This window comes from Dermochelys coriacea, chromosome 6 (genome assembly GCF_009764565.3).
Source record: "Dermochelys coriacea isolate rDerCor1 chromosome 6, rDerCor1.pri.v4, whole genome shotgun sequence".
NCBI classification, from domain to species: Eukaryota; Metazoa; Chordata; order Testudines; family Dermochelyidae; genus Dermochelys; species Dermochelys coriacea.
Genome location: NC_050073.1, coordinates 83,501,546 through 83,529,076, shown reverse-complemented (window position 1 = coordinate 83,529,076; position 27,531 = coordinate 83,501,546). Strand labels below are relative to the sequence as shown.

The 27,531-nt window shown below is 39.3% G+C and overlaps 1 protein-coding gene and 1 long non-coding RNA gene across 11 annotated transcripts in view; both read right to left on the bottom strand.

The window, feature by feature from the left end:
• MIPOL1 (mirror-image polydactyly 1) overlaps positions 1–27,531 on the bottom strand; it is a 298,592-nt gene that overhangs the window by 182,815 nt on the left and 88,246 nt on the right. For all 10 annotated transcript variants that reach the window (XM_043516946.1, XM_038406726.2, XM_043516951.1 and 7 more), the window contains 3 exons: positions 26,646–26,778; positions 23,593–23,698; positions 3,018–3,147 (listed from right to left, as the gene is read on the bottom strand). In XM_043516946.1, coding sequence (XP_043372881.1) covers positions 3,018–3,147; positions 23,593–23,698; positions 26,646–26,778 — 369 coding nt within the window. The remainder of the gene's footprint in view (positions 1–3,017; positions 3,148–23,592; positions 23,699–26,645; positions 26,779–27,531) is intronic.
• Positions 7,690–10,452, bottom strand: LOC122460744. The gene is made up of 2 exons (XR_006282220.1): positions 9,937–10,452; positions 7,690–9,900 (listed from the first exon to the last, which is right to left on the bottom strand). It is a non-coding gene; the product is annotated as an uncharacterized LOC122460744 (long non-coding RNA).

Sequence of the window (27,531 nt, the reverse complement as noted above, 5' to 3'; positions counted from 1 at the left end):
GTGGACAGAGTTGGCAACGGCCTTTGTGGCAAGGATAGGTTCCTGGGTTAGTGGTTCTGTTGTGTGGTGTGTGGTTGCTGGTGAGTATTTGCTTCAGATTGGGGGGCTGTCTGTAAGCAAGGACTGGTCTGTCTCTCAAGATCTGTGAGAGTGATGGCTCGACCTTCAGGATAGGTTGTAGATCCTTGATGATGCGTTGGAGAGGTTTTAGTTGGGGGCTGAAGGTGATGGCTAGTGGCGTTCTGTTGTTTTCTTTGTTGGGCCTGTCCTGTAGTAGGTGACTTCTGGGTACTCTTCTGGCTCTGTCAATCTGTTTCTTCACTTCAACAGGTGGGTATTGTAGTTGTAGGAATGCATGATAGAGATCTTGTAGGTGTTTGTCTCTGTCTGAGGGGTTGGAGCAAATGCGGTTATATCGTAGCGCTGTAGACAATGGATCTAGTGGTATGATCTGGATGAAAGCTAGAGGCATGTAGGTAGGAATAGCGGTCAGTAAGTTTCCGATATAGGGTGGTGTTTATGTGACCATCGCTTATTAGCACCGTAGTGTCCAGGAAGTGGATCTCTTGTGTGGACTGGTCCAGGCTGAGGTTGATGGTGGGATGGAAATTGTTGAAATCATGGTGGAATTCCTCAAGAGCTTCTTTTCCATGGGTCCAGATGACGAAGATGTCATCAATGTAGCGCAAGTAGAGTAGGGGCATTAGGGGACGAGAGATGAGGAAGCGTTGTTCTAAGTCAGCCATAAAAATGTTGGCATACTGTGGGGCCATGCGGGTACCCATCGCAGTGCCGCTGATTTGAAGGTATACATTGTCACCAAATGTGAAATAGTACAACTACAATACCCACCTGCTGAAGTGAAGAAACAGATTGACAGAGCCAGAAGACTCCAACGAGAGACTGCTGAATTGGAATTAATTTGCAAACTGGATACAATTAACTTAGGCTTGAATAGAGACTGGGAATGGATGAGTCATTACACAAAGTAAAACTATTTCCCCATGGTATTTCTCCCTCCCACCCCACCCCCCACTGTTCCTCTGATATTCTTGTTAACTGCTGGAATTAGCCTACCTTGCTTGTCACCATGAAAGGTTTTCCTCCTTTCCCCCCCTGCTGCTGGTGATGGCTTGTCTTAAGTGATCACTCTCCTTACAGTGTGTATGATAAACCCATTGTTTCATGTTCTCTGTGTGTGTGTATATAAATCTCTCCTCTGTTTTTTCCACCAAATGCATCCGATGAAGTGAGCTGTAGCTCACGAAAGCTTATGCTCTAATAAATTTGTTAGTCTCTAAGGTGCCACAAGTACTCCTTTTCTTTTTGCGAATACAGACTAACACGGCTGCTACTCTGTAGCCTGGTTTGCTCACTGGCATTTTTTGACAGAATGTTTTTTCACTGGAAAATGCAGATTTGTCTAAATGTATCGGTTTCAATAAAATTTTTGTTTGGATGGGTCCTCAGGTCCAGAATGCAGTTTCTGGTCAGACACACTCCCCCAGTAGTAGTTATAGCACTCTCCTGGGATGTGGGAGACTCAAGTTCAAGTCCCTGCTCTGCCTCTGGCAGTTTTTCCCACATCCCAGGTCAGTTCCCTAACTGCTAAGCAAGGGGTGGGCAAACTTTTTGCCTGAGGGCCACATCGGGGTTGGAAAACTGTATGGAGGGCCAGCTAGGGAAAGCTGTGCCTCCCCAAACAGCCTGGCCCCCACCCCTTATCTGCCCCCTCCTACTTCCTGCCCCCTTCAGAACCCCCGATCCATCCACCCCCCTGCTCCTTGTCTCCTGACCACCCCCTCCCAGGACCCCTGCCTCTAACTGCCCCCCGGGACCCCACCCCTTATCCAACCCCCCCCACTGTCCCCTGATAGATTTCTTGTTTTCCAGCCAACCCTAGCGCTCATACTCTGATGCTAGGTTGTCTTCTCAGAAAGACAGAGGCCCCATGGGCAGTGGCAATATAGGACCCTAACAAACCCTTAAAAAAACCCTGGCTTTTGGAGCCTAGCCTGGGAGTCAGCAGTAGTGGGAGAGGAATCTAGTTTTGTACCCAACGAGTTTGTGCTTGACAGACTAGTCTGAGACAAACAAAACACAAGGAGAAGAGAACAATAATTTTGAAGAAACAGCATTCTGGGTTCTGGTCTATCCTGAAATGGGAGTAATTAAGAGGGGTATGTGTGTATGCATGCACAACAGCATGCATATTTGGGTGGGAGGAAGGTGGGAATTGTTGGGCAAATGAGAAATAAAGGACAAGCTAGGGAGGATGTACTGGGGAAACAGGGAAAAGGAGAAAATTAGGGATGGGCAAGAAAGTGAGAAGAGGAAACAGTAGAGGAAGAGAGAAAGAGAAAAGAGAACAAGAAGGATAAAAAATATAAAGGAAAAGAGAAAGAGAATGAGAAATTAAAATAGTTCTTCCTAAATTAAGAATGACTTTTGTTTAAATGAGAACAAGTAGGAGGGTAATGCAGATAATTTTTTCCACACTTCCACTGTAATTAGTAGATATTTTGCTAAAAGAAATGTCTAGTGGGCTCAAAGATTCAATTGATTTCCTATACAGTGCAACTTCTGACCAACAAACTTGTACTCCATGTGAAGAAACCCCTGTATGAAATGTCACACTTCCCTGATTTATCTCTGAATAAATCAATAGTGGATCTTTTTTTCTCTCTCTCTCTCTCTCTCTCCTTTTTTCTTTTCTTTTCTTTTCTTTTCTTTTCTTTTCTTTTCTTTTCTTTTCTTTTCTTTTCTTTTTTGCAACCAGAATCATTCACCTTGTTCTCCATCTGGGGAAAAAAACATGACCTCATTTGATCATGTGTTTTTTTAAAAAAACCTACACACACAGTTGGAATATTTAGACTATCGATATTCTCTTACGTTCTATCACACTGAAATTCATATTAAGATTTACCACATGTTCACTTTTGAGTACTATCAAGTTTCCCTTGGCTTCCAATAAATAACCATCTCTTTACATATAGTAGAAAAAACATACATACTCTTTAAGAGATTGCTCCAAATGCTTGGCTCGAAGAAGTGCTTCATCTCGCTCTTCATTGGCTAACCTAAGTCTAGCCATGACAGCTTCATCACGTTCTCGTTGAGCTGTATAAACTTCTTCCACGAGTGCTGCAAAATGACCAGCGTGTTTAGCACAGCTTTAGTTGTATCCTCACATGGGCCCTATCATTTAATGCCTATTGAAATCAATAGTTTTTCCACTCACTTCAGTGTCCTTTGGATCAGGTATTGACTGTACTTCCTATACAAAACATTTGCTAATGTGAAGATACCATAACAAGATTTTGCTTTACAGTTTTGAGAATATCAAAGTGCTATTGCTAGTTAACATACCTGGAGGAATAAGGAAGGGACAAGGTTTCAAGATTGACCTTCAAACTCATCACACAGAACACTTATTTGAAGCAGTGACTCTGAATACAAAGCTAATTCCTGATGCTCACATTCATATCAGATACAACTAGCCCCCTTCTCTTATAGCAAGACATCAGATTAAGAGAAAGGATCTCCTGAAGATGCTTTTAACACCACACTTTAACTAGCCCCAAAGTGGTGCACAATTTAGCTCTTGCACGATGCCTCTCTGGTATTATAAAGATAACATGGTCAGCACCCCTCTCTCCGTCAAGCCTTTACTTTATTGTTCATATATTGTTCTATTATCTGTTAAAACATTCAGGGACCTTTGAGCATTAGGTGCCAATAAACTAAGATTTACTGTTAGTTTGCTCCCAAGGACAGAAACCTTCAAGTCATTCTTCACACTGGGCTTACTTTTTCTTCCTGCATCTCCCTTGTCAACATAGCTAACACCATCTCTGGTACATCATCAGAATCCGTACCTCAACCCTGCTTCTGCTAAAATCTTTATTTACACATTTTTGTCATTCCTCATCTCTAATATTGCAGATCTCTCTTTGCAGTCATCCTAAACCCCTATTCTCAACTTCAGGGCACTCAGGATGCTGCAGTGAGACTACTTTTATTCCAGGAAGGACTATATCTTCTACCATTGGCACTGGAATTGAGTCTCCAAATTCAAATCAAAATTGTTTCCCCTAGGTTTCAAAGTTCTCTGTGGGCCCCTTTCACTCTAATGAACTGATCTTTAATTTACATAGTTCCCCTGCACCCAACTCTGACGCTTCCAAATGCTGGCATGTTTTCCAGTATTCTCAAGATTCTGCTGAGTCAAAAGCTATTGCATTAGTTCTTCCCCCTCTATCTGGAATTCCCTCCCGTTCTCTTAGGCACGGATGAGTCATTTCCTTTCTTCAAGTCTCACCTTAAATAGATTCTGTTCAATTTAACCTAGAGCCAACTCTGCTGCTTTTTCTATCTTAGTTTCTTTTTTCCTGCTTCACCTTTGTACATTATTATTATGTCTGTATTAAAGTGGCTCTATCCAATTTACTATAAAGCAATTTATGATACTTCATAGGAATGGCACTATCTAAAATTGTAATTATATTTTATAATACATTTTTTGCTTACTATCATACTTATATCATTGGTACCAAATAAATATATTTACAAATATTTACAGAAAATATTTAAAAGACAAACTAGCAATAAAATGTCACTGCAGTCAAAAATACCAGAACAAACTGTTGCTCATGACTACATTTTGTTGAGAAAATACCTCATGATGAAATGTCATTTTTAGTTATTTTTCAGAAGTTTTAATATATCCATACAGATATATTCAAGTACAATGACAAAGAAAACCGCAGGAGTATGGATTTAACAATATCACAGCATGAAATATTCACCAATAAATACTCCTGAATGTTACAAGATAAATAATTCCTTAACAACCTCCCACCACAAAACTAAAAAAGGGGAGAAGCATCAGATGCCTAATCTACCTGGATTCAATTGTAACACTCTCATGAAAGACCAAACATCTTCATAGTTGCATCTTATGTCTCCATAGATTAATGTCAGTTTTTCCAAGAGGGAGGTGTTGGTTTGCTCAGTTAGCCAATCAAAGAATGAAAGGGGAAGAAGCTGACACCCATTTTCATAAAATGACTCTTTTGGTCACTATAAGTGCTGCAGCAATTCATTTCCTGGCATTACTCGAGCAGGGAAGATCTAGAATGTCCAAAACACAGAGGCTTGACATAGGGGAAACTCCTACCTAGTCACCTTAGATAGAGCATCACAAATGCCAAGATTTCTACAGTTCTACTTACTGTGCCATTAGGACTGTTCAATAAATGAGGTCATTTGAAGGGTTAACCACAAGCATATCAAAACATTTAGATGAAAATGTAGTCTATACAGTGAATACCCTTTAATTTGCAGATTCCTTGACCCCTTCCATGAGCAGCTTTGGCAGCTGAGAGATGTAGGACACTGGGGGAAGGTGTGGAAGAATTAATCCTGACAGATCATCTAGAAAGGAATTCTGGGTATGAAATACTTCTGTCACCCCTGGAGCAGAACCAGAAGCATTATTGGGAAGTGTATGAAAGGTGGAAGAAAGATGTGATTTTTGTGCTTCTGAGGGTAGGGTGAGAGGGCCAATCTAAGAGGCTGGATGAAGGAGAATGGGGACAGCTACACAAGTTGCTTCTAGGGGTATGGTCTACCCTCTCGTTCACAATTGAAGAGGAACCCTCAACTCAGTCACATTAGAGAGGTCACAGAAGATATATGCCAAATTGTGTTTCTGGCAGGAAAATAATTGCTGTGTCATAAGAAAAACCACACCCGATTGTCCAAGAATATTCTGCCCAGATTTGGAGCATCCATCAAATACTGATTTAGATATCTTCAACCTGAATATTGTTTGGTGGCGAGAGGAAAAGAATTTTTCTGCTGCAGTTGGATGTAGACACAACACCAGAAGCTGCCTGCCTCTTTGTGAGATGATATCCTTGCTACAGTGCAAGGGATAAAGTTAGGTGGATGGGCAGAGCATGCAGCTCCAGATCTACACACGTGATTTGGAGATGAATGAATTAAGAGCACATGCAGAGAATGATTCCGACATCTGGACAGTTGTGTGGCGCAGATAAGCACTGTGTCCTTACACCTATCAGGTTCCCAAAGGGACATAAGATTTCTGAAATTTGTGCTGGCATCATGGTGCCAACTGCAGAGGCTTACATTAGAGCCTCTTTGTCTCTTGCTGAAGTCACTTGGCTGGTTGTAGAAGCCTTATATGCCATCTGCCAGATTTCTCTGCTGGCCAGATCATCTACTGATTCTACACACATATTTTCATGTTCAACATGTACATTAATTTCTGACCATATCAGATCATTTTTAGTGTTCATAAAGTTAAAAAGTTTTACAATTTTATCAATATTTCTTTTTAAAAATCCTTTAATTTCATACAGGGTGCAATTATTACGGTAGATAAATGGGCTGAGAAATTTATTTTCACAGCAACAATCAACATTTTAAAGAGTTATTGATATGTCGTTGTAGCGGTGTGGCTACCCTGCTCCTAAAATAGAAGGGGTTAAAAGCAGCCCTGGAGAGGGCTGTGGCTGGAGATAGATGACTGGTGAAGCAGCCGCAGCTGGGCCACGCCCCAATCAGGCCCCAACTGGCCTGTATAAAAAGGCTGTGAGCCAGAAGTCCAAGGAGTCTCTCTCCAGGCTGGGAGAGAGCAGGGCCTGACTGTCTGCCTGACAAGGTACTGAGGATGGTGCAGTGCTGGGGAAGGAGCAGGCTGAGCGGGAGCGCTCCAGGCTGGCAACTCCCCAGGCTGTAGTGCCTGGTCCAAGGCCCATAGAGGTACTGGGAGGCAGAGGAAGGCAACAGGTTCGAACCTCCTTGCCTATGATGAATGGCCTTTATGCTGCAGTCTGCCCCAGGGAGTGGGGGCTTGGTGATGACTGGCCATAGCCCAGACTGAGGCAAGATAGTGGGTTGGGGGTTCCCCAGGAAGTGGAGACCCAGAGGCAGAGTGTGGGGGTACTGCCAGGGGGCAGAACCCCAGAGAAAGGGGCACTGGGGTCTGTGAGGGACATGGGAGCCAGAGCTGTGCGGATCATTGGCCTGCAGAGGGTGCTCTGGGGCTGAAAGAGCTAATTCCAACAACCAGCAGGAGGCGCTGCAGGGGTGAGTCCGCTCCTTTACAGTTGTGTATAGAAGTACAGCCCCACTCCTACAAGCTACTTGGCAAAGGCAGACTCCTGCAGCTGCACAGAGCTCTACTGAGTTCAGGAGAGCTGGAGGATAAGGCTGTAATTCTTCAAAGTTAATAACGAAGAGAAACACACAACTGCAAAAAAAAAATTTTTTTATCTCCCACCCACTATCAAGCTCATATTTGAAGATAAATAAGCAAAAAAGGATTTTTCCTAGAACTACCCCTGCATGAATGTGCACAGAGTGTGGGGCAAGGGACAAGGTATGCCTTCCCTCCCACCAACTCCAGTGATCCTATGGGGACTAGAATTGAATGACATCAGTTACCCCATGGATGGCCAGGAGGAGCCATGGCCACACCCACTCCAGGGGCAAGGCACACAGAATCCTCACATGCCGTTGCGGTGGCCATGCTACCTGTGTTCACTGGAGAATTCTGAGAAGCATTATGTCATTTGTGAGTGCTGACACATATTTAAGTGGCTTATACTTATCATCTTCCTTTATCGAAAACAGCTCTATAAATAAGGACCAAAAGAGTGAAGAGGGAAAAGAAAGTATTTTTATATAATATAGCATTCTGTTACAGAAAAATACCACTATTAACAATACCACATCTTTCAACCAGAAGAATCTCAAAATGCTTTACAAACTTTATAAAGAAATCATCACCCACTGAAACACTGCCACCTCTGGAGTGCAACTGTTTAACAGCACAACATTTTAATGCTATATTTAGGACAGGAACTGAAGAATGAGAGTCCAAATAAAACTCTTTGGGAAATATTTTGATAGAAAGGATGCAGTTATCCAGGTTGGAAAATCAGGATCCACAGCCCCTATCTATGTTTATGAAAAGTGTCATGGGATTGTGAATGAACATAAGCAATCGGGTTCTTATGTCCACTACAAAAGATGGCACCTCCAGCAGCACAATGGGCCCATAGTTCCGTGCTAGCACACTAATTCAGTGCCTGACTCTAAGAAATGAGAACCAGCTACTTAATCACCAATTCCACCCTCCTGGGTTTTCCTTGGAAGCCTGCCATCGAAGTACCAACCAACCCTCCCCTGTTTATCTCAAGAGCTGACCAACAAGAATAAAATTTTGTATACAATTTCCCCCCCTTGAAACATGATACATGAACTGAAAATGTATATTCAGGCATTAAGGTAAAATGAAGACTTGTTTTTTAGCAATAGCACGTGTATCTCAGGACATGCAAGAGTTAATAGAGGTTATTCCTGCAATGTTAAATAAAATTCACCTAATGAAAAAAACACCCCCGACTGTTTTCCAATGACAGGTTTCAGAGTAGCAGCCGTGTTAGTCGGTATCCGTAAAAAAAAAAGAAAAAAAGAGTACTTGTGGCTACTTAGAGACAGTCTCTAAGGTGCCACAAGTACTCCTTTTCTGTTTTCCAATGCTTACTAAAAGTGTACTTGAAACATATTTATATAGTACATTGAACAGCTAAATTTTATCTGCTCTGGAATAATGTAATAACATCTTTGTCTTTGTTACCAAAAAACTTATTATACTGGAGCTCTTTATTTCAAAATGATCGTTATGCTAAGTCCATCAACTCTAAAACATTTGTATTTTTTAGTAAAGAAAACAACTGTAAACAGAGAGCTTTGGTAAGGTAGATAGCTATTACAAAGTTCACTTAGAAAATCAATATAGCATTTTAGTTGGAATTTGCTCATTAAACACCCACAGCTCTAATGCAAATTATGATGGAATTAATAAAGCAAATACATATGCTTCTTTCTTTTTATTAAATGTAAAATCTGCTGTTAATTGCTTCTGGTATGTCATATAAACTTTTCTCCTTAACTATTAAATGGAAGCTTTTACAAAAGTCATTAGAGAGTCTCTTTCTTTAACTTGTATAAATTTCAATATTTGTTCAGTAAAGGTTCACAGCAGTTAAATTACATTAACAAATATTATTAGCTACTATGTAAGCCAGCTAAGTAAAATACTTATATTGCAGGTAAAACAAATCATTGGGTGTTTACAATAATATTTGGATATGCCCATTTTTAAACAAGCTTATCAAATATCCTGTAATTCTTAGTCAAATGAGAGACTCAAAGTAGATTTTTTCCACAAATACTCAAATTTGTTTAGTAAGCTAATTGTTTTCTAATATGGGTGAAAGTAAATATGAAGAAGATGAACCATACCAAGTATGAGTTTACTGAGTCAAAGTAGTGTACATATTTTTTTAGTTAAACCTGATTCTGTTGGCAAACCTTTCTTCCACACTTTTTAAACTACCTTTAAAATACAGTAGTAGCAAGAGAATGTGTTGGAAATCATTCTAGTTTAAACATTAGTTCATGATTCTCCAAACAACAGGACTTTGGGGGAAGGGAGGGAGTACGTTTCCCAGGAAAGAAGACTGTTTGCTGATTTCCTAGAGGTCATCTGTGTAAATAGAAAAGTTGAATAGGAAAGGCAAGAAAGAAGAAATTGTTAGGATTTAAAACATCTACTTCAGCAGAAATCACTTAACATTACTCCTATCAAAAAAATGAAAAAGCCAGAATAAAGGCAAGATCTTACAATAAAAAGATGAGATCGCTATCCACAGTACTATCTCAGAAGATATAATAAATATTACAACACTGTAAGGACTGACTTTCAGAATAATTCCCTGTTACAAAATATACCAGTACAGTATTTTGGAACTTTATAAGGTGTTTTATAAACTAAGTAATAAAATTCTGCCATATATATATCTATATCTATATCTATATGTATGTGTGTGTGTGTACATATATATATATATATATATACACACACACACACACATATGTCTCTCTCAGAACAAAAACCAAAAGCTCTAAGAAGTACTGAATGGTTTTATTTGTTTGTTAGTATTTTGTTACTAACTCTAGTTGTTATTGTTTATTGGGCATTTTCATGGAATAAGCGTGGCAAAAGCAACTTGCTGTTAATATATTGGTGGATGATATGAGGGTTCTCTGGGTTTTGGATTTAGTATTCAAGATTAGTGGTTGTTGAACTCTGCCTGACCTAGGCTTTTCTTTAGAGTTGGCTTTGGAATTATCACTTTTAATGATTATGCATAGTATGTATTTTTAATGTTATGGTCATTGCTGGGGGTAACGGTACATTTTTATGAAGAAATGCTTGGAGTTTCCTTAGTTAAAATTTTTCAGAACTAACTGAAAATTAAATATTTCTAAGTCTTTTTTACTGTATGATTTCACTAATAATTCATATAGCTCTATAGAGAGTTAAGATTTAGTTTGTCAGAAAACAAAGTAAATTATGTATTTTCTATTTCGCCCTCCCCACCAAACATATATTAAAATGAAAGTAAAATACAGGAAACACCACACTTGGTAAAGTCATACTTTGAATTTAAGATTCCTGTAATGGGTCTCTTGTTTGTTCTGCTTAGTTGTTTCTATGAAGGATCTGTCAGCTGAAATTTATCCTGGGGAATGGGTGTAAATGGTTTTGGGGTTTTTTGTGTTTGCTTGTTTTTGGAAGGAGGGCAAGCGTGGGGAAAGAAAGGAGAAAAACAGGGAAGAGGGTCACTAAGAACCACCTTCCTTTTCACCTTTGCAGCCTCCCCCAGCATTGGGGTGCCCTGTCCTTCTGGGCAGAGAAGGCTTTGGAGCCTGTCTATGCCATTTCTAGATGGGCCAGTACTATTGATATTTGCTTTAAAAACTTACCAAAACTCATTTTCCACTAAAAACATCTTTTCTTTATTCATTTACTTTAGAAATCAAAATAATTTGACAGACTTTTTTCAGGTTTGGGTCTAGTCATTAACCCCCAGTTCTTATTTTAGAAATTGAACTTATAATAGTCAAATAAATTGAAACAGAGTAATTACATTACTGTGAATGTCATTAAAATATACTATTAATCTGCCTACACGCACACATTGCAAAGTGCTGATAATCCCTGGAAATGTTGTAAACCTAAAGGCCCTATTCTACTCTCATTGAACTCAATGGCAAAACTCTCATGTCTTACTTTTTTTTTTTAAATGATCTGTAAGGTTCTGCTATGAAACGGACAACCTGACCAGGTACTTCATTGCGATTTTGAAAATTACCATTAATTTATTTTAAATTTTGTCATGTAACTAAATATTAGAAGCACATTGCTGATGAACAAAAATTGCAAAGCATTTTTGACTGGTCTATACTAGGAGTTACCGACTACAAGCTATTTACATATAAATGTGACTCTGTAGATAAAGCAATCTGTACAAACACAGATAGACGCACTGACACTTTTATTGCTTTGTGTTTGCTATATGTATTTAGTTTGTTGTATTCATCTGCTCCTAAATTTCAAATGCTGTAAACACACTGATTTAACTAAATGGCTAAAACTATTTAGTTGGCAGTTATCAAATGTGGCTCTGTACTGTGGTTTCATTGTGTACTCAGATCCAATTCAGTGAAAAAAGAAAAAAGAGGTTTTGTAGGTTTAGATACTGACTCTCCACAGGACTTGCCTAACCTGGCTCTTGTGAAAGCTAATCCTTGTACAACTTTAACCTCTCTGCTTTCAACATACTGAATTCCACACAGCTGACTTTTAAAAACTGCACAGCAATCTTGTTCAGCCTTTTTCTGTGAATAACTGATTCCTGAATAGCTTTATTTAATTATTTTAATAGAAAAAGGATTGGTAAGTAACATGGGTATGTATACAAATGTAAGCACATTATGGTCATGTTTGGGTGTTATACTTCAACAACTATAGCAGGTGTAGTCCACGCTATTCCCTAAAAAGAAGATGATTTGAAGTCCTTTCTTTTGTGTATAAAGGAAAAACAGATCTTATATTTATGGTTTACTTGGCATCATGGAGCAAAAACTCACTAACAGGGCCTTCTCTGAAATAAATGCTGGATTTATTTTTACATAAAAGCAAAACTGTATATGGCTTAATAACTAAAATACTGAACTTGTTCCATCCAATCAAATTTTATACTTTAAATAGTTGTGACCTGTATATTGTTTTTAGACTACTGACATTTCTGATCATTTCAACGTAAACTTTAAAGTGAAACATTCATTAGGTTGCAAACAGTCATCAGAGTTGCAAAGAAAACTCTACATTGTCTGTTCTTTTGACAGCTGTGTACTTTCCCATTCTCATAACTCAAACACTATTGTCTTTTTAAAGATTTTACTATTTATAAAGACACATTTTGATAAAACATTTAGAAAGTGGGTTTACATAATGCAACATTAATGACAAGAAAACCAAGAAATAATTATGTATACTGTATACACAGTGAATAATTATACACAGAGAGCTGAATAATTAGTGAAAGTATATGCATTACATACTTTTTAAAAATGTAGAATGTCATATGTATTTAGGTTTATAAACATAAGGGTTGGGAACAAGTGAGTTCTTTTGGCTAAAGCCCAATATTGGCCTTATTTCAGTTTAATTGGAAGAGAATCTTGAATTCATCTTCTCCATGAGTTATCAGGAACCTGGATTTCTCTTTGTACCAAAGGTTAATAAGAAATGTGTCTGCAAAAGTCAAACAGCATTAAATACCAAAAACTGATTATTATTCCACAGGAGTTGTTCTGTCATTCATAATCTCTCCATGCTCCAACCTTCCTCAGCTAATCTTTAATGGATGACATGCAAGAAAGAAAAATAACTAACATCTAAAAAGGGGACTCTACAGCAAGCTTTTAAAGAAATGGAAAATACTTTTCTCAGTGCTAGAAATAACCACCATTGGCACTTAATTAGTGAAAAGACCACTTAAGTAAGAGGAAGTAAGTAATGTTAAATTAAACTTTAACTCCAGCCTAGCATCCTATTGGATGATTTGTTTTCTTCAATTCTGCTGTTTGAACTGTTGCACATTTATTCAGTAATTATAATTTTTTCAAGTAAATTAAGGACATTTTCAATAATGCTCTGCACTTCATTATGTTCATACCCTATACCACATCTGAGTATTCCAAAGAACTGTACAAACGTGAATACACAATATTAACTGTATAACAGATTAAACAAAAACGTAAGTTTTCCTGTACTGTACTCCATTGCTACTTTTTTTCTTTGAGACCGAGAAAGAGAGAGACAAACATATAAAGCTGCAAAACAGGTATAACAGTAAGCGATATGGAATACAAACAGCAGATAATAGATTGAGAAAAAGGTGGAACTTTTCCTTTTTTATTTTTAAAAACAGAGAGAGATAGGAAAAACCTCCAAAACAGTTCACAATTTACATAAAACTATATTTTAAACATTCATATAGCAAAATTCACAGACCAATCTTTTTCCAATATGTTCATATATAAACACAAAAACAAATGTTCTGCAATTATCTACTGGATTTTTAATAACAAAATAATATCCTGCTGTAAATTCAGGGATCTCAAAGCACTTGTCTCACAACTTACAGTGCTCTAGAGCTGTGAAAAATTTTACCTTCACGTTACGAGTCTCCTATTTTAAGAACACTGCTACAGTCAAAAACTTGATGCAAGTATGAAATACTTGCCAACCTATTTTATTTTTGTATCAGTTTCTGAATGCATTTTTTTAAACTCACAAGAACAGTCCAAGGAATGACCCAGGTTGGGACTTTCAAGGGCTTCTCTTAAAATCCCAGCCTAACATTAGTTTATCTGTCACAGCCAACACACTGGATATGGATCTCTTTACTACACTCTTGTTCCTCTCCTCTCACCACCAACTTTCTCTCCCCCAAGATTGGTACAAATTATTTTCTGCTGCTGATTCACAATTTCTGAATTCATGATGATAACTGAGGGCAGGTCTACACTAGAAGCATTACATCAACGCAGCTGCGGTAGGGTGTCTGGTGAGGATGCTCTATGCCAACAGGAGCGTGCTCCTCTCCCTCTCCCTCTATGCCAACAGGAGCGTACTCCACCTCCATGAGAGACAGAAGCTATATTGGTGGAAGAGCATCTCCTGCTGAGATAGGGCTAGTGCAGACAGCGCTTCCGTTGCTGTAACTTCCATCGCTCAGGGGGTATTTTTTTCACACCCTGGCTGACGTAAGTTAGATTGACTTAAGTGGTAGTTTCAGAGTAGCAGCTGTGTTAGTCTGTATTCGCAAAAAGAAAAGGAGTACTTGTGGCATCTTGGAGACTAACAAATTTATTTGAGCATAAGCTTTCGTGAGCTACAGCTCACTTCATCGGATGCAAATGCAACCTGCCCTTAGTTTGGATTGTGCATTGTACGGGGAGGGGAAGGGAAAAGATTTTCCACACAATAAAAACTAATCAAAAAAGAGTTAAATTATTGTAAATTTTGTCAATTAATAGCAATTCTAGTGCAATTGTCATTTAAAAGGTATACAGAGCAATTTTTTCCCAGTGGCAACATAGCTACATGAAATATAGTGGGTGAAATCCTGAACCCACTGAAATCAATAGGAGTTTACCATTGACTTCAATTGGGCCAAGATTTCAACCATTCACTGTAATGGGCTGGCAGTGTTTATCTGAAACACTTCACCACATTAGCCAGTGTTAATACAGCTGAGAAAGAGATAAGTGGGTTTGGCTGATTCACTGAGGCATGTGTCTTGTTACCCTATGTAGATATAAGAGAGGGGGAGTGGCTCTCAAAGATAAAGAGTCTTCTAAGGAGTGGGCTGAGCAGTGGTGACGGAGGAACCCTTGCAGCAACCAAGGTTTCATCAGCTCTTTAATAGTATCTTCTTCTTGTTTTGTTCATTAATAAAGCTGAGCTCCATGAAGGGGGTGACTTTAGACTTTACAAGTTTGTAGAGCAGATTAGAAATGCTGCCTGCTAATGTTAACCAAGTGAGGCAATGTGTCCAAGTAAACAGCTAAAATCAGAACAGAAAGTAAAAACACAACCAGCCATGCCTCACACATCCAACAGTAGTTAATTCCTTCACCAGTAACTCTTAAAACCCTCCCAATAAATCAACATTTTCAAAATAAGTTTGTCTTCTATAATACAGAACAAGGAACCTAAAACTTCACAAAATCTTAAATTGTGCATCAAAGCTGTAGTTCTATTACAAGGTTTTGATGATGTATTAAAACACAAAAGAAAGGCTAGTGATAATTTCCTAACTGTTTATCGTATTGCTCCATGTCCTTCCTTATAGCCATTGTTTGGGGTGACATACAAGTCCTTCTACAAGCAAAATGATTGCGATGTCACTCCCTTAGTAAAGCTGAGTAACCCTGCTTTGTTGACCTAGCATGATATTTCATTAATTCGCATTTCAGAAAAACAGTTTCAACCCTATCAACACAACAAATACAGGTTGCGATGTTTCAGGTTGCATAGTCAGGACTTGGAGAAACTAGGTTACCAAGTAAGAAGTTCCCAATCTACATTCTCCTCCTTTGCCAACCTAGATAACAGGAACGCCAAAGTGGCACCCAAGAAATGTGTTGGCCTATTTCTTTGAGAGGGAGAGAAAGTTATTTACATGATCTAAAGGAATGTAGGACCAGACCACTCCTTGTCCAAGATGCACTGAATAGAGCAGATAACCTGGAAGCCTTCTTATGGCTGGTCAAAATAGCCAGTCATTTTTTAGAATTAGTATGCTGACCACTTGCTTAATCAGCATGGTTGGACTGCCCCTTTTGGAAAGTACGAGTTCAGAGACATGACTCTTCCCCCTCCTCACCCTGAAGGAATTTTCTACTCTTCACAGTCATTGATCCAAGTCTCATCTCCCATTTCCAAGTGGGGAGGCTAATCTACTGAGAGACAAAAAGTATTTTTGTGCTTGAGAGAGACTGTATTGGCCATGATATTGTATTGAGCAACCCTGCGATTCAATGAGCCTGAAGCTCAGACCTTCTAGAGAGACTTGAGAACAGACATCACTATTGCCATTCTTGGTCATCAGTCTCATTCTGCATACTTAGCCCCCTTATATTGCAGCATGACATTGTGTCACTAAGTAACACTTTGTGGCAGTGATGTAGCCCTACTAAAATAAAGAGCAAGACTCTATATATTGCAAATGTACCTCGAGTACAAAACCAGTGAAGGAGCAACCCTCTAACATTTCCTGTTAGCAGACAATGGTTGCCCCCTATATATCTCTTTGTTTCTTCTTGGGGAAGGTCTAATGGGCTATCATCCTCGTTCAGACAGATCCATTCCCTCCTCTCACACCTTTGAATGGATATTCACCTTCTGTCTCCCCATCTCTTCCTTGCAGTGTCTCCACCCTTACTTTCCACTCTCCCTTTACCTTTTTGGTGTGGTCCTCCCTTCTCCCACCCGTGGGGGCTACTTTTCTTTCTCCCTTTCTGCCTTTGGTGTCCATCCCTTCCTCTGTCCCCTTTGAGAGGTTTCTCCTTCCTCTTCACAACCCCTCCTGTGAGGTTCCTCCTTCCTCTCCCACAACCTTTCCTCCCACAGAGTTCCCTGTTTTCCTCTCCAGCATCCTACGCTCAATCCCTATATGGCTCTCTCTTCCTCTGCCTTCACCTGTTGCCTCTTCAATTACTTCCTCCTCCCGAGGGATAATTAAGTGAACAATACCTCCATAGATGATGGCTTAGATGAGAGAGAATCAGGCAGGGGGAATAGTAAAGAATTAGAAAAGAGAGAGAGAAAGAAAGCCTATGGAAAGCAGCAGCAGAAGGAATAATAGCCTCTAGTGGCCAAAGAACTGCAACAACAACAAAATTCTTCCCTATTTCTAGTCCCAGCTACTTGGGGCAGAGACAGGAACCCAAGACAGAGGTTGAAACTCACTATTAGGATTGCAAAAAGGAATGATAAAGACTACATTTGACAGTACATTATTTCTTATATATATGACTATAAATACACGCCTTGTGTTTCTTTCCTCACTCTTTTTTACTTCATCTTTTGTTATTCTCCCATCAACCCCTCAGATATTTCTGTTCTTCCTTTTTACCTCTTCCCATGCATGTACAAAGCTCTAGAAATGAAAAGTATAAAGTGACAAACTTTGGGTTATTTGCTGCTGAACTCTATGGAAATTTCCATTTAAAAATGAACTCTCTTTTTAACAACAGTGTCAGTCCCAAGTGTGGATAAAAAAGGAGGCTTCTGCAGTTGGGTTTACACTCCTCTCCAGAATGGAGAGGGGTAACTAGTGGTGTTCCCCAAGGGTCAGTTCTATAACCAATCCTATTCAACTTATTCATAAATGATCTGGAGAAAGGGGTAAACAGTGAGGTGGCAAAGTTTGCAGACGGTACTGAACTGCTCAAGATAGTTAAGACCAAAGCAGACTGTGAAGAGCTTCAAAAAGATCTCACAAAACTAAGTAATTGGGTAACAAAATGGCAAATGAAATTTAATGTGGATAAATGTAAAGTAATGCACATTGGAGAAAATAACCCAACTATACATACAATATGATGGGGGCTAATTTAGCAACAACTAATCAGGAGAAAGATCTTGGAGTCATTGTGGATAGTTCTCTGAAGACGTCCACACAGAGTGCAGCGGCAGTCAAACATGCAAATGAGATGTTAGGAATAATAAAAGAAAGGTTAGAGAATAAGACAGAGAATATCTTATTGCCCTTATATAAATCCATGGTACGCCCACATCTTGAATACTGCATACAGATGTGGTCCCCTCATCTCAAAAAAGATGTACTGGAATTAGAAAAGGTTCAGAAAAGGGCAACTTAAATGATTAGGGGTTTGGAACAGGTCCCATATGAGGCGAGATTAAAGAGGCTAGGACTTTTCATCTTGGAAAAGAGGAGACGAAGGGGGGATATGACAGAGGTATATAAAATCATGAGTGGTGTGGAGAAAGTGAATAAGGAAAAGTTATTTATTTGTTCCCATAATGTAAGAACTAGGGGCCACCAAATGAAATTAATGGGTAGTAGGTTTAAAACAAATAAAAGGAAGTTCTTCTTCACTCAACGCACAGTCAACCTGTGGAACTTTTTGCCTGAGGAGGTTGTGAAGGCTAGGACTAGAACAGGGTTTAAAAGAAAACTGGATAAATTCATGGAGGTTAAGTCTATTAATGGCAATTAGCCAGGATGGGTAAGGAATGGTGTCCCTAGCCTTTGTTTGTCAAAGGGTGGAGATGGATGGCAGGAGAGAGATCACTTGATCATTACCTGTTAGGTTCACTCCCTCCGGGGTACCTGGCATTGGCCACTGTTGGCAGACAGGATACTGGGCTGGATGGACTTTGGATCCAGTATGGTCATTCTTATGTTAACACACTCAGGTAAAGCCTTACTGCAACAGTAACAGTTGGTGGGCAAAACAGGGGTGGGCAAACTTTTTGGCTTGAGGGCCACATCTGGGTATGCAAATTGTATGGCAGGCCATGAATGCTCATGAAATTGGGGTTGGAGTGCAGGAGGGGGTAAGGGCTCTAGGTGGGGTTGCGGACTCTGGGGTGGAGCCAGAAATGAGTTCAGGGTGCAGGAGGGGGCTCTGGGCTGGGGCAGTGGGTTGGAGTGCTGGGGTGGGGGGTAAGAGTTCCAGCTGGAGGTGTGAGTTCTGGGGTGGGGTTGGGGATGAAGGGTTTGGGGTGCAGGAGGGTGCTCCAGGCTGGGACCAAGGGGTTTGGAGTGTGGGAGGGGGTTCCAGGATGTGGCAGGGGTTTGGGGCATGTGGGGGGTGAGGGCTCCGGCTGGGGGTGCAGGGGCTGGGGATGAGGGGCTTGGGGTGTAGAAGGGTGCTCTGTGCTGGGACTGAGGGGTTCGGAGGGCAGGAGCGGGATCAGGGCTGGGGCAGGGGGTTGTGGCATGGGAGGGGCTCAGGGGTGCAGGCTTTAGGTGGCGCTTACCTCAAGCAGCTCCCAGAAACAGCAGCATGTCTCCCATCCGGCTCCTACATGGCCAATGGGAGCTGCGGGGGTGGTGCTTGGGGCAGGGACAGAATGCGGAGCCCCCTGGTTGCCCCTATGCATAGGAACTGGATGGGGGACATGGCGCTACATCCGGGAGCCACACAGAGCCACAGCATGTGCATACAGAGTGATCTCTGATCCCGCTCCCTGGCTGGAGTGCGGGAGTGGGGCAAGCCCCAGACCCCGCTCCCCAGTGGGAGCTCAAGGGCCATATTAAATCGGCTGGCGAGCTGGATGTGGCCCATGGGCAGTAGTTTGCCCACCCCTGTCTTGAACCAAAAATCGAGGATGGTAGATGTAAATGATGTGAGTGAAGTTTTGGAATAGCCTTCCAAGGGAAGCAGTGGGAGCAAAAGATCTATCTGGCTTTAAGATTCTACTCGATAAGTTTATGGAGGAGATGGTATGATGGGATAATGGGATTTTGGTAAGTAATTGATCTTTAAATATTCAGGGTAAATAGGCCAAATCCCCTGAGATGGGATATTAGATGGATGGCATCTGAGTTACTATAGAAAATTCTTTCCTGGGTATCTGGCTGGTGAATCTTGCCCATACGCTCAGGGTTTAGCTGATTGCCATATTTGGGGTCGGGAAGGAATTTTCCTCCAGGGCAGATTGGAGAGGCCCTGGAGGTTTTTTGCCTTCCTCTGTAGCATGGGGCATGGTTGACTTGAGGGAGGCTTCTCTGCTCCTTGAAGTCTTTGAAGCATGATTTAAGGACTTCAATAGCTCAGACATGGGTGAGGTTTTTCATAGGAGTGGGTGGGTGAGATTCTGTGGCCTGCGCTGTGCAGGAGGTCGGACTAGATGATCAGAATGGTCCCTTCTGACCTTAGTATCTATGAATCTATGAATCTAAATGGAGCTTAAAACCCAAATACGACAGATCTCAGTGAAAGCCAAAAGGAAGCTAGAATCAAGACATCAAATCTTCATGACCAAATTTGTAACAAGAACAGGCATGTGAAATTATGAACCTTGTATAGTACAGAAAAACTGGCATAAGTTACATAAGAAACGAGAAAATACCATATGAACATACTTAATATCAATCAAATGAGATGGGCAGGAGGTGGCAAGATGGTGTTTGATAGTACTACACTCTTATACTCAGGTATAGGAATTATGCTGGATAAAATCACAGCGAAAACTCTGCTGACTTGGGAGGCAGTGAATGACAGAATAACGACAGTGATGCTGCAAACAAGACAGGACACTTGTACAAGTATATGCACCAACAAACACAGCAGCCTACAGTGAAATAGATACATTCTATGAGCAGGTGCAGCAAGAACTGGACGATGTGTCTATCCACAAAATCAAGGTGATGATAGGCAACTTCAATGCACAAACTGATAACAACTCTACTGGCTGGGAAGTAGTCAAAGGCAGATCAGCGGAAGGCATCCAACCTGATAATGACGAATAAGTCTCGATTCTCAGTGGCACAAATACCCTAAAGATAGGAGGACAAGAGGAGTCACAAGGTCACATGGAGATCACGAGATTATGCAAATATCCACCAGACATACCACGTGTGTATATCTAAAATGTGCTATATTCTTTGTGGGATGTCAGAGTCAGCAGAGGAGCAGATGTTGGCTCAGCTCATTATATTTTAGTGTCCACATTACAACTTAAACTCAAAGATCATGAAGACAGACAGTATTCTAGCAAGAGAAAAGTTCAAGGACAAAGAAACATAGATCTGATTCCAGATTGCACTTATAGTAACCGTTCCAGGATTTCATAGGACCAGGCTGATGACAGAGCAGGACATATTAGAAAAGAAAGAAGGCTCAGGTGGTTGGGACATGAACACCATACGGCAGATGGGACACATGCTAAGCAAACACTGAACTGAATACCCGAAAGAGGAAAGAGAAAGCAAGGGAGGCAAAGGAAGAACTGGCATAAGAAGTGACAGAGAATACTGAGTGAATGGCCAGCCCCTGGGAAGAAGTACCACAACTGGCAAGTAACCATACTCAATGCAGAAACTGGACTGCCTGATATGTTAGCAGCCCAGAAGGAACTAAGGTGTCTTTTTCTGCCTTTCTGACACAGGTTTTAAAATCAGCAAGGCCTTAAATAAATTGGAAGGTTCATTTTTAAAAAGTGAATTGTAATTCCTCCCAAAGAAGGTGGTAAATGGTTTTATTATGTCCCTTACGTGATGCTTTTTACAATGTACTTTTCTGGAGTAATTTTCTTATCACGAAGTCAGTACTAAGCAATAGGAAGAATGCAAACACCCATATTTATAAGCTTCATTCTCTATGGGTTAAATACAGTAGCAATTAAGCATTAACTAGTTACATGAAATCATAACACCATGTGTTCCCCTTTTCTCAATGAACTTAACAAAATGAAAAAAATCATTTGTCTAAATACACTGAATCTTCATTACTATGCTCTTTAATGATAAAGTAGGTCTGCCCCTGAAGTTTTTATTAGACAGATCGGCAAACCTCCACAAGTTCAGTTTGGTTTAGATAACTTGGATAAGCACTCCAAATTTTGGAGTTATCTGAAACTTTTAGACTGGTAAAACCAAGCAGGAAGCAAACACTCAAGAGATATTGGAGGCTTTCTTCTTCCAGTCAGGCTAGAAATAAAAGGACACCCAGTCTCCCAGCAATTAGACACTTCTGCTCTTCCAGAACCAGGAGATGCAGAAACAAAGAAAAGATGAGAGGAGGAAAATTTATTAAAAATTTACCCTAACGTTCTTAAGACTTCAAAGCTTTGATTCACATTTGGGTTTGCATGGTTCATTGCTATGTCCATATCTAGTTATCATATCATGTCATTTCCTTCTGAGAGGATATCATTAATAAATTTACTAAAGTAAACAGAAAATTAAAAGGTTTCAGAGTAGCAGCCGTGTTAGTCTGTATTCTCAAAAAGAAAAGGAGTACTTGTGGCACCTTAGAGACTAACAAATTTATTAGAGCATAAGCTTTCGTGAGCTACAGCTCACTTCATCGGATGCGATGAAGTGAGCTGTAGCTCACGAAAGCTTATGCTCTAATAAATTTGTTAGTCTCTAAGGTGCCACAAGTACTCCTTTTCTTTTTTAGAAAATTAAAAACTTAAGATGGGAACTGATTGCCAACAGTTGTTTCTTCCTATCCTTACAGGAAACTGATTAGGATTTTGACTGTGTATTTTATATCTACAGGGGCTTTTTCCCTATAGGCTTTAATGAGCAATGAAGGTTTACTTTAAATAGAATATTTCTGTATTATATACAATAGGTAAGATGCTATGCAAACATCCAGAAAACAAACAGATAACTTGGAATTTAATGCAAACAAAAGATGTTATCATGACACATACAGAAGATTTATGTTTCTTCTGAATATACACAAGAGGGTTCATTCAAAAATTTCTCTTATTTTGTTTCACACTATCTAGCTCCTCACCCCCATAAACCTCCTTTTCCATCTGTGATATACACACACAAAAGAATATTGATTCTTGGTAGTTTGACATTAAACAGCTAGCCAACCATCTAATTTTTCAGTTGGAGAGTTTACTTATATTCTTTTCCACTATTTTTCTGGTGATGATTAATCTCCCTTTCAGTACCATTATCTTGGAGACAGGTCATTAGACACATAATTTTACACCTTGCACCTAACTTAAACCTAATAAAATATGACTGAGAATAAATTGTGTGAAGCATTTTATAAAATTCTGGTGCAATTAACTGTTTAAATCACATGGAGAAAGATCTCAAAGAACGTTGTCATCTTTCTTTAAGGTACTAAGCATCATCTTTCTATAATATTTTAGCCTCACGGTGTACTGGCTCTATATAAGAAATCACTGTCAAATGTAAAAATATTCTACTTAAAATATAACTTTTTGCAACTTAACAAGGTAACTGTTTTTTTGTATACCTACCCAGAGAACAATGGTTAAATATATTCACATCTGTATTGTTCTTAAAATTTATTTTAAAGTAGTCACTTTCAACTGTAAACTTTAAAATCATTGCACTTTGGAAATCTTTTATAAACCTCATCCTCTGGAGACATACCATCATCAATGTCATGAGATGAAAATTCATTAACTACCAGAAGAACAGATTTTTCAAGTGCAGGTCTCCAGTTGAGGTGACTGTGTGACTATCTCCATACAAAGGGGGGGCGGGTGGGGTAGTATTGCTCTGAACAAGCTAAAACAATAAGTGGTATTTGAACTGCTGGTTGAAAGGTAGAGGCACTGGTAATCATTATTTCTTCTTGTTTGTTCAGGACCTTCCAACAAAACAAACAACCTTTTTGTGATTGGATTGACATGGTGTTAACAATGCATTTAATGCCCAAATCAGTATGAATACAGGTAAAGCTCTCACTAATACCAGTACCAGGATGTTAAAGCCACCTATTTTCTAAGCAACTCTAAACAACCACACATAAAAAAAAAAATTATCAAATCTTCCCTCCTTTAGCAAACATAGCTAACAGTCACTAGGCCACGTCATATAGCAACCATGGGTACTGTATGATCCATAGGGCCATCTGTTAAATGCTTGTCTACTGTACCTGCAGTCTTTTCCGCAATCTTAGCTTCTGTAGCTCTCTCTTGCAGTTCTAAGTCCAGCTTTATTGTCTTCAGCTCCTTGTCTTTTTCAGACAGCTTATCCTGAAGCTTAATTGAACAAATGGACAATAAGATCCTTTTCTGACAAATATACCCTGTGCATTAATCTTCAGCAAAATATAAATTTCCCTCTTATAAAATGATTCCTCTCCTCCCAAAGAAAACAAATATTAAACAACACAGGTGTTTAATGTGCTTCTATTTATTTAAAACACTAAAGCAGAAAATACCGTCTGTTTTCAACCCCCTTGTTTTCATCTACTCTGTACGACAGACAGCACTGTTTTTATTTGGGATACTCCATCTCAGAAACTACTAGCTGTAACAGTGTTGCATTAAGAAATTCAGAAGCAGCATGAGATGAATGATGCATCTTATTCCCTGGAATATTCTTTCAGCTCACAGCCCTTTCATAGGAATGGTGTTACTTCAGTTAAGATAAATGGAAAGGTTTGGGCTAAGTTTGTAGGTGCAATACATTCTTTTCTGTATTCTTTTCAAGCCAGAATTTTGACTCTTTCTCCCCATACTGAGCCCTTCTTGTATTTGGGAATTAATTTTATCTGTACTTGGGAAACGGTAAAGGCTGTTTTATTTACAGGTTTGGGCGATCACAGCTCCCACTGGCCACAGTACACTGCTCCAGGCCAATGGGGGCTGCGAGAAGCAGCAGCCAGCACATCCCTCGGTCCGCGCCACTTCCCGCAGCCCCATTGGCCTGGAGCGGCAAACTGCGGCCAGTGGGAGCAGTGATCGGCCAGACCTGTGGACGCAGCAGGTAAACAAATGAGCCCGGCCTGCCAGAGGGTTTACCCTGGCGGCCCGCGTGCCAAAGGTTGCTGATCGCTGGTGTAACCAATAACAGAAATTACCCCAAAACTTGCATTAAAACAACCAAGTGACATTAGGGCCTGCCTATCAGATGGACTATATGCATAAAGGAAGAGCTCCAGTTTACAAATTATTGCTCTTATTTATAAGCTTCTAGCCACTGTTTATGCCAAACAGCTGATAATAGCATCATGAAATGCTTGAGCTGTCTGAGAATGGGGGAAAATCCATGGGGATAAATTGTTTAACAGAACAGATTGAATGAATGCCATTCTGGAAAGTAGGTTTCAAACTTTTCATAAAAACATGGAAGCACCATCATTCAAACTCTCCACCATCAACATTATATTAGAGGCTGAAGTCTAGTCTAGAACACACGAAAAAAACAAAACAAAACCCAAGACAAGGTGGTGATGGAGGCTGAGAGAATTAAAATAACACTAATAAAACATGGATCGGGGTTCATTTGGTAGATAGAATAACTTTGGAACCAAGAACTCTCACAGTCTCAAACTCCTCCAAATTCCAGAGAGAAAAATCCAATGGAGATTACAGTACACAAACAGAGGGATGCAGAGGTTATATTAAAATGATCAATGCTTAAGAATTTGTACAATCTCTAGGGTTTCCCTCAAGATTAGGACATGAGGGGGTAGGGGAAAGATCTCAAATGTTTTCTATCTAAAATGAGAGAAATTTGGAGAAATATATGTAGAGATTGGTTTCAGAGTAGCCGCCGTGTTAGTCTGTATTCGCAAAAAGACAAGGAGTACTTGTGGCACCTTAGAGATTAACAAATTTATTAGAGCATAAGCTTTCGTGAGCTACAGCTCACTTCATCGGATGCATTTGGTGGAAAAAATTTAATAAATTTTTTAGTCTGTAATAAATTTGTTAGTCTCTAAGGTGCCACAAGTACTCCTTTTCTTTATATGTAGAGATTGTAGAGATTGTAATTGTTATTTTGGAATTAGTCTAATTAAAGATGGAATTAAGCAAACAGGAGAGGGAATCAGAGTAGCAGCCGTGTTAGTCTGTATTCGCAAAAAGAAAAGGAAGACTTGTGACTTCATAGGAAGTACTCAAAATGTTAATGAAGTGAGTTGTAGCTCACAAAAGCTTATGCTCAAATAAATTTGTTAGTCTCAAAGGTGCCACAAGTACTCCTTTTCTTTTTGCGAATACAGACTAACACAGCTGCTAGTCTGAGACCTGAAGAGGCATTGCTGCTAAATAAATAAAGTTTAGTCAATCAGCTGCAATGCAGAAATTAATTAATTAAATGACAACAGGGAACTGCTAATAAAAAGGGAAAATAAATACAGCGGAATTTACTAAGCCCTCAAATCTGCGAACATTTCTGTACTTGTTTTCAAAAGGACAACCAAAATGAGTACAGTTAAGCATATGCATTTTTGCAGGATTGGGGCCTGAAACAATTTGCTATGTCTCATTATTTACGTTCTGCTTTTAAAACATTGGTCTTTCCCCTCTTCTCAGAAAAGTTTTAATAGGAGTGCATTGTTGTGAGATTTCATGTTACTAAATATCATTACTTCTTCAAAATATTGTATGATACCTTTACTACTAGTTTGCTGTGAAATATCAAATTATTGTAAAAATAAATGGACAAAGCATATTTTGTGACACATTATTCTCGCTTTTGTACTGTGCTTACTTAATCACTCATTTGCAAAATTCTGTGATCTGTACTGGATCTCCCAGTCATTAGCGTGAATGACTGACATGAAACTAGTGTGGGCCCTGATCCAAAGCTCACAGAAAACCACGGGAGTCTTTCCATTAATTTCAATAGGTTTCAGATTAGCCCTTCTGTTTCTAAATTCCCCAGTCTCCACAAATCTGACTGAAACCTAGTAAAATGTTAATGAATGGCCCTACAGTGATATATTTATTTTGCATCTATATCTATGATATAGGAATTGATGTCACTGATTAAAAAAGTCAAAAAATAAAAGATTATTCACTTCCTTGGAAACATTCATTAAGCAAATACTAAGAGTAGAAATGACAAGAGATCTATTGATTAATAATGCAATAAAATAAAATAATTAAAAAAAACTATATTAGAAAAGGTTGAAATGAAGGTATAATAGGAAACAATAAAACAGCAAGTACTGTAATCTGAATATCTCTATTGTACCTTTTTATTCTTTGCCCTTACAACATCCAATTCTTTTAAAAGGAATGCAATATTCATCTCTTTATCTAGGTCTCCAGTCTCCTTCCAAGAAGTCATAAGGTCAGAGAGCATTCTACCTTGTTTTTCTGTAATACTATGATTTTTAAAAAAAGATTAAAAAAATTCATCAATCAATAGAACAGAAATTCTCTCATTCAGCAAGACATCCATTACCTGCATCTGAAGTTTACAAAATCTGATAGTTAACTATCACAGATTTAGGATTTATAAATTAACCATAGAGCTGGACAATGCTATTTCTCATCTTTTAAACCTACAAGAGCAGCAGTATTTGAAATAATAAATGTATTAAAATGCTAGTATATAAAATAAACTAAGCTAAATAAGCTATGAAGTCTATAAATTGGAAATGCTTAAAGGAAGTAAATATCAAAAATGCTGAGCTTAATCTGGAGTGATAACGTAAGAAAAATATTGGGAGATCAAATTTATGCTCAGGCTAAAGAATATATTTCAAGAGAATGGGCCACTCAATGAAAAGAAATGAAAATATTCAAAAGATATGAGACAAAGGAAAACATCTTTTTGGAATTCTAGAAAATGATTTTATGTCATTCTAAATATTATATCAGACCACAGGATGTCCCCACTTTATACCACCCAATTCCAAGAACATTTATTTAGTGATGGAAAGAAGAGAGATAAGGTGGAGTTGAAAAGGTTAATTTTTGGAATACAATGTGGTGAAATTTCCTGCTGAACCTTTATACTACCTATTTTGCTACTAAGGTCTGATACCAGCTACTGTAGGGAGCTGATAATAAGGGGTGAAATCCTTTCCTGGTTAAAAACTGAATTGGGCACTCTTGCTATACCAATCAGACAA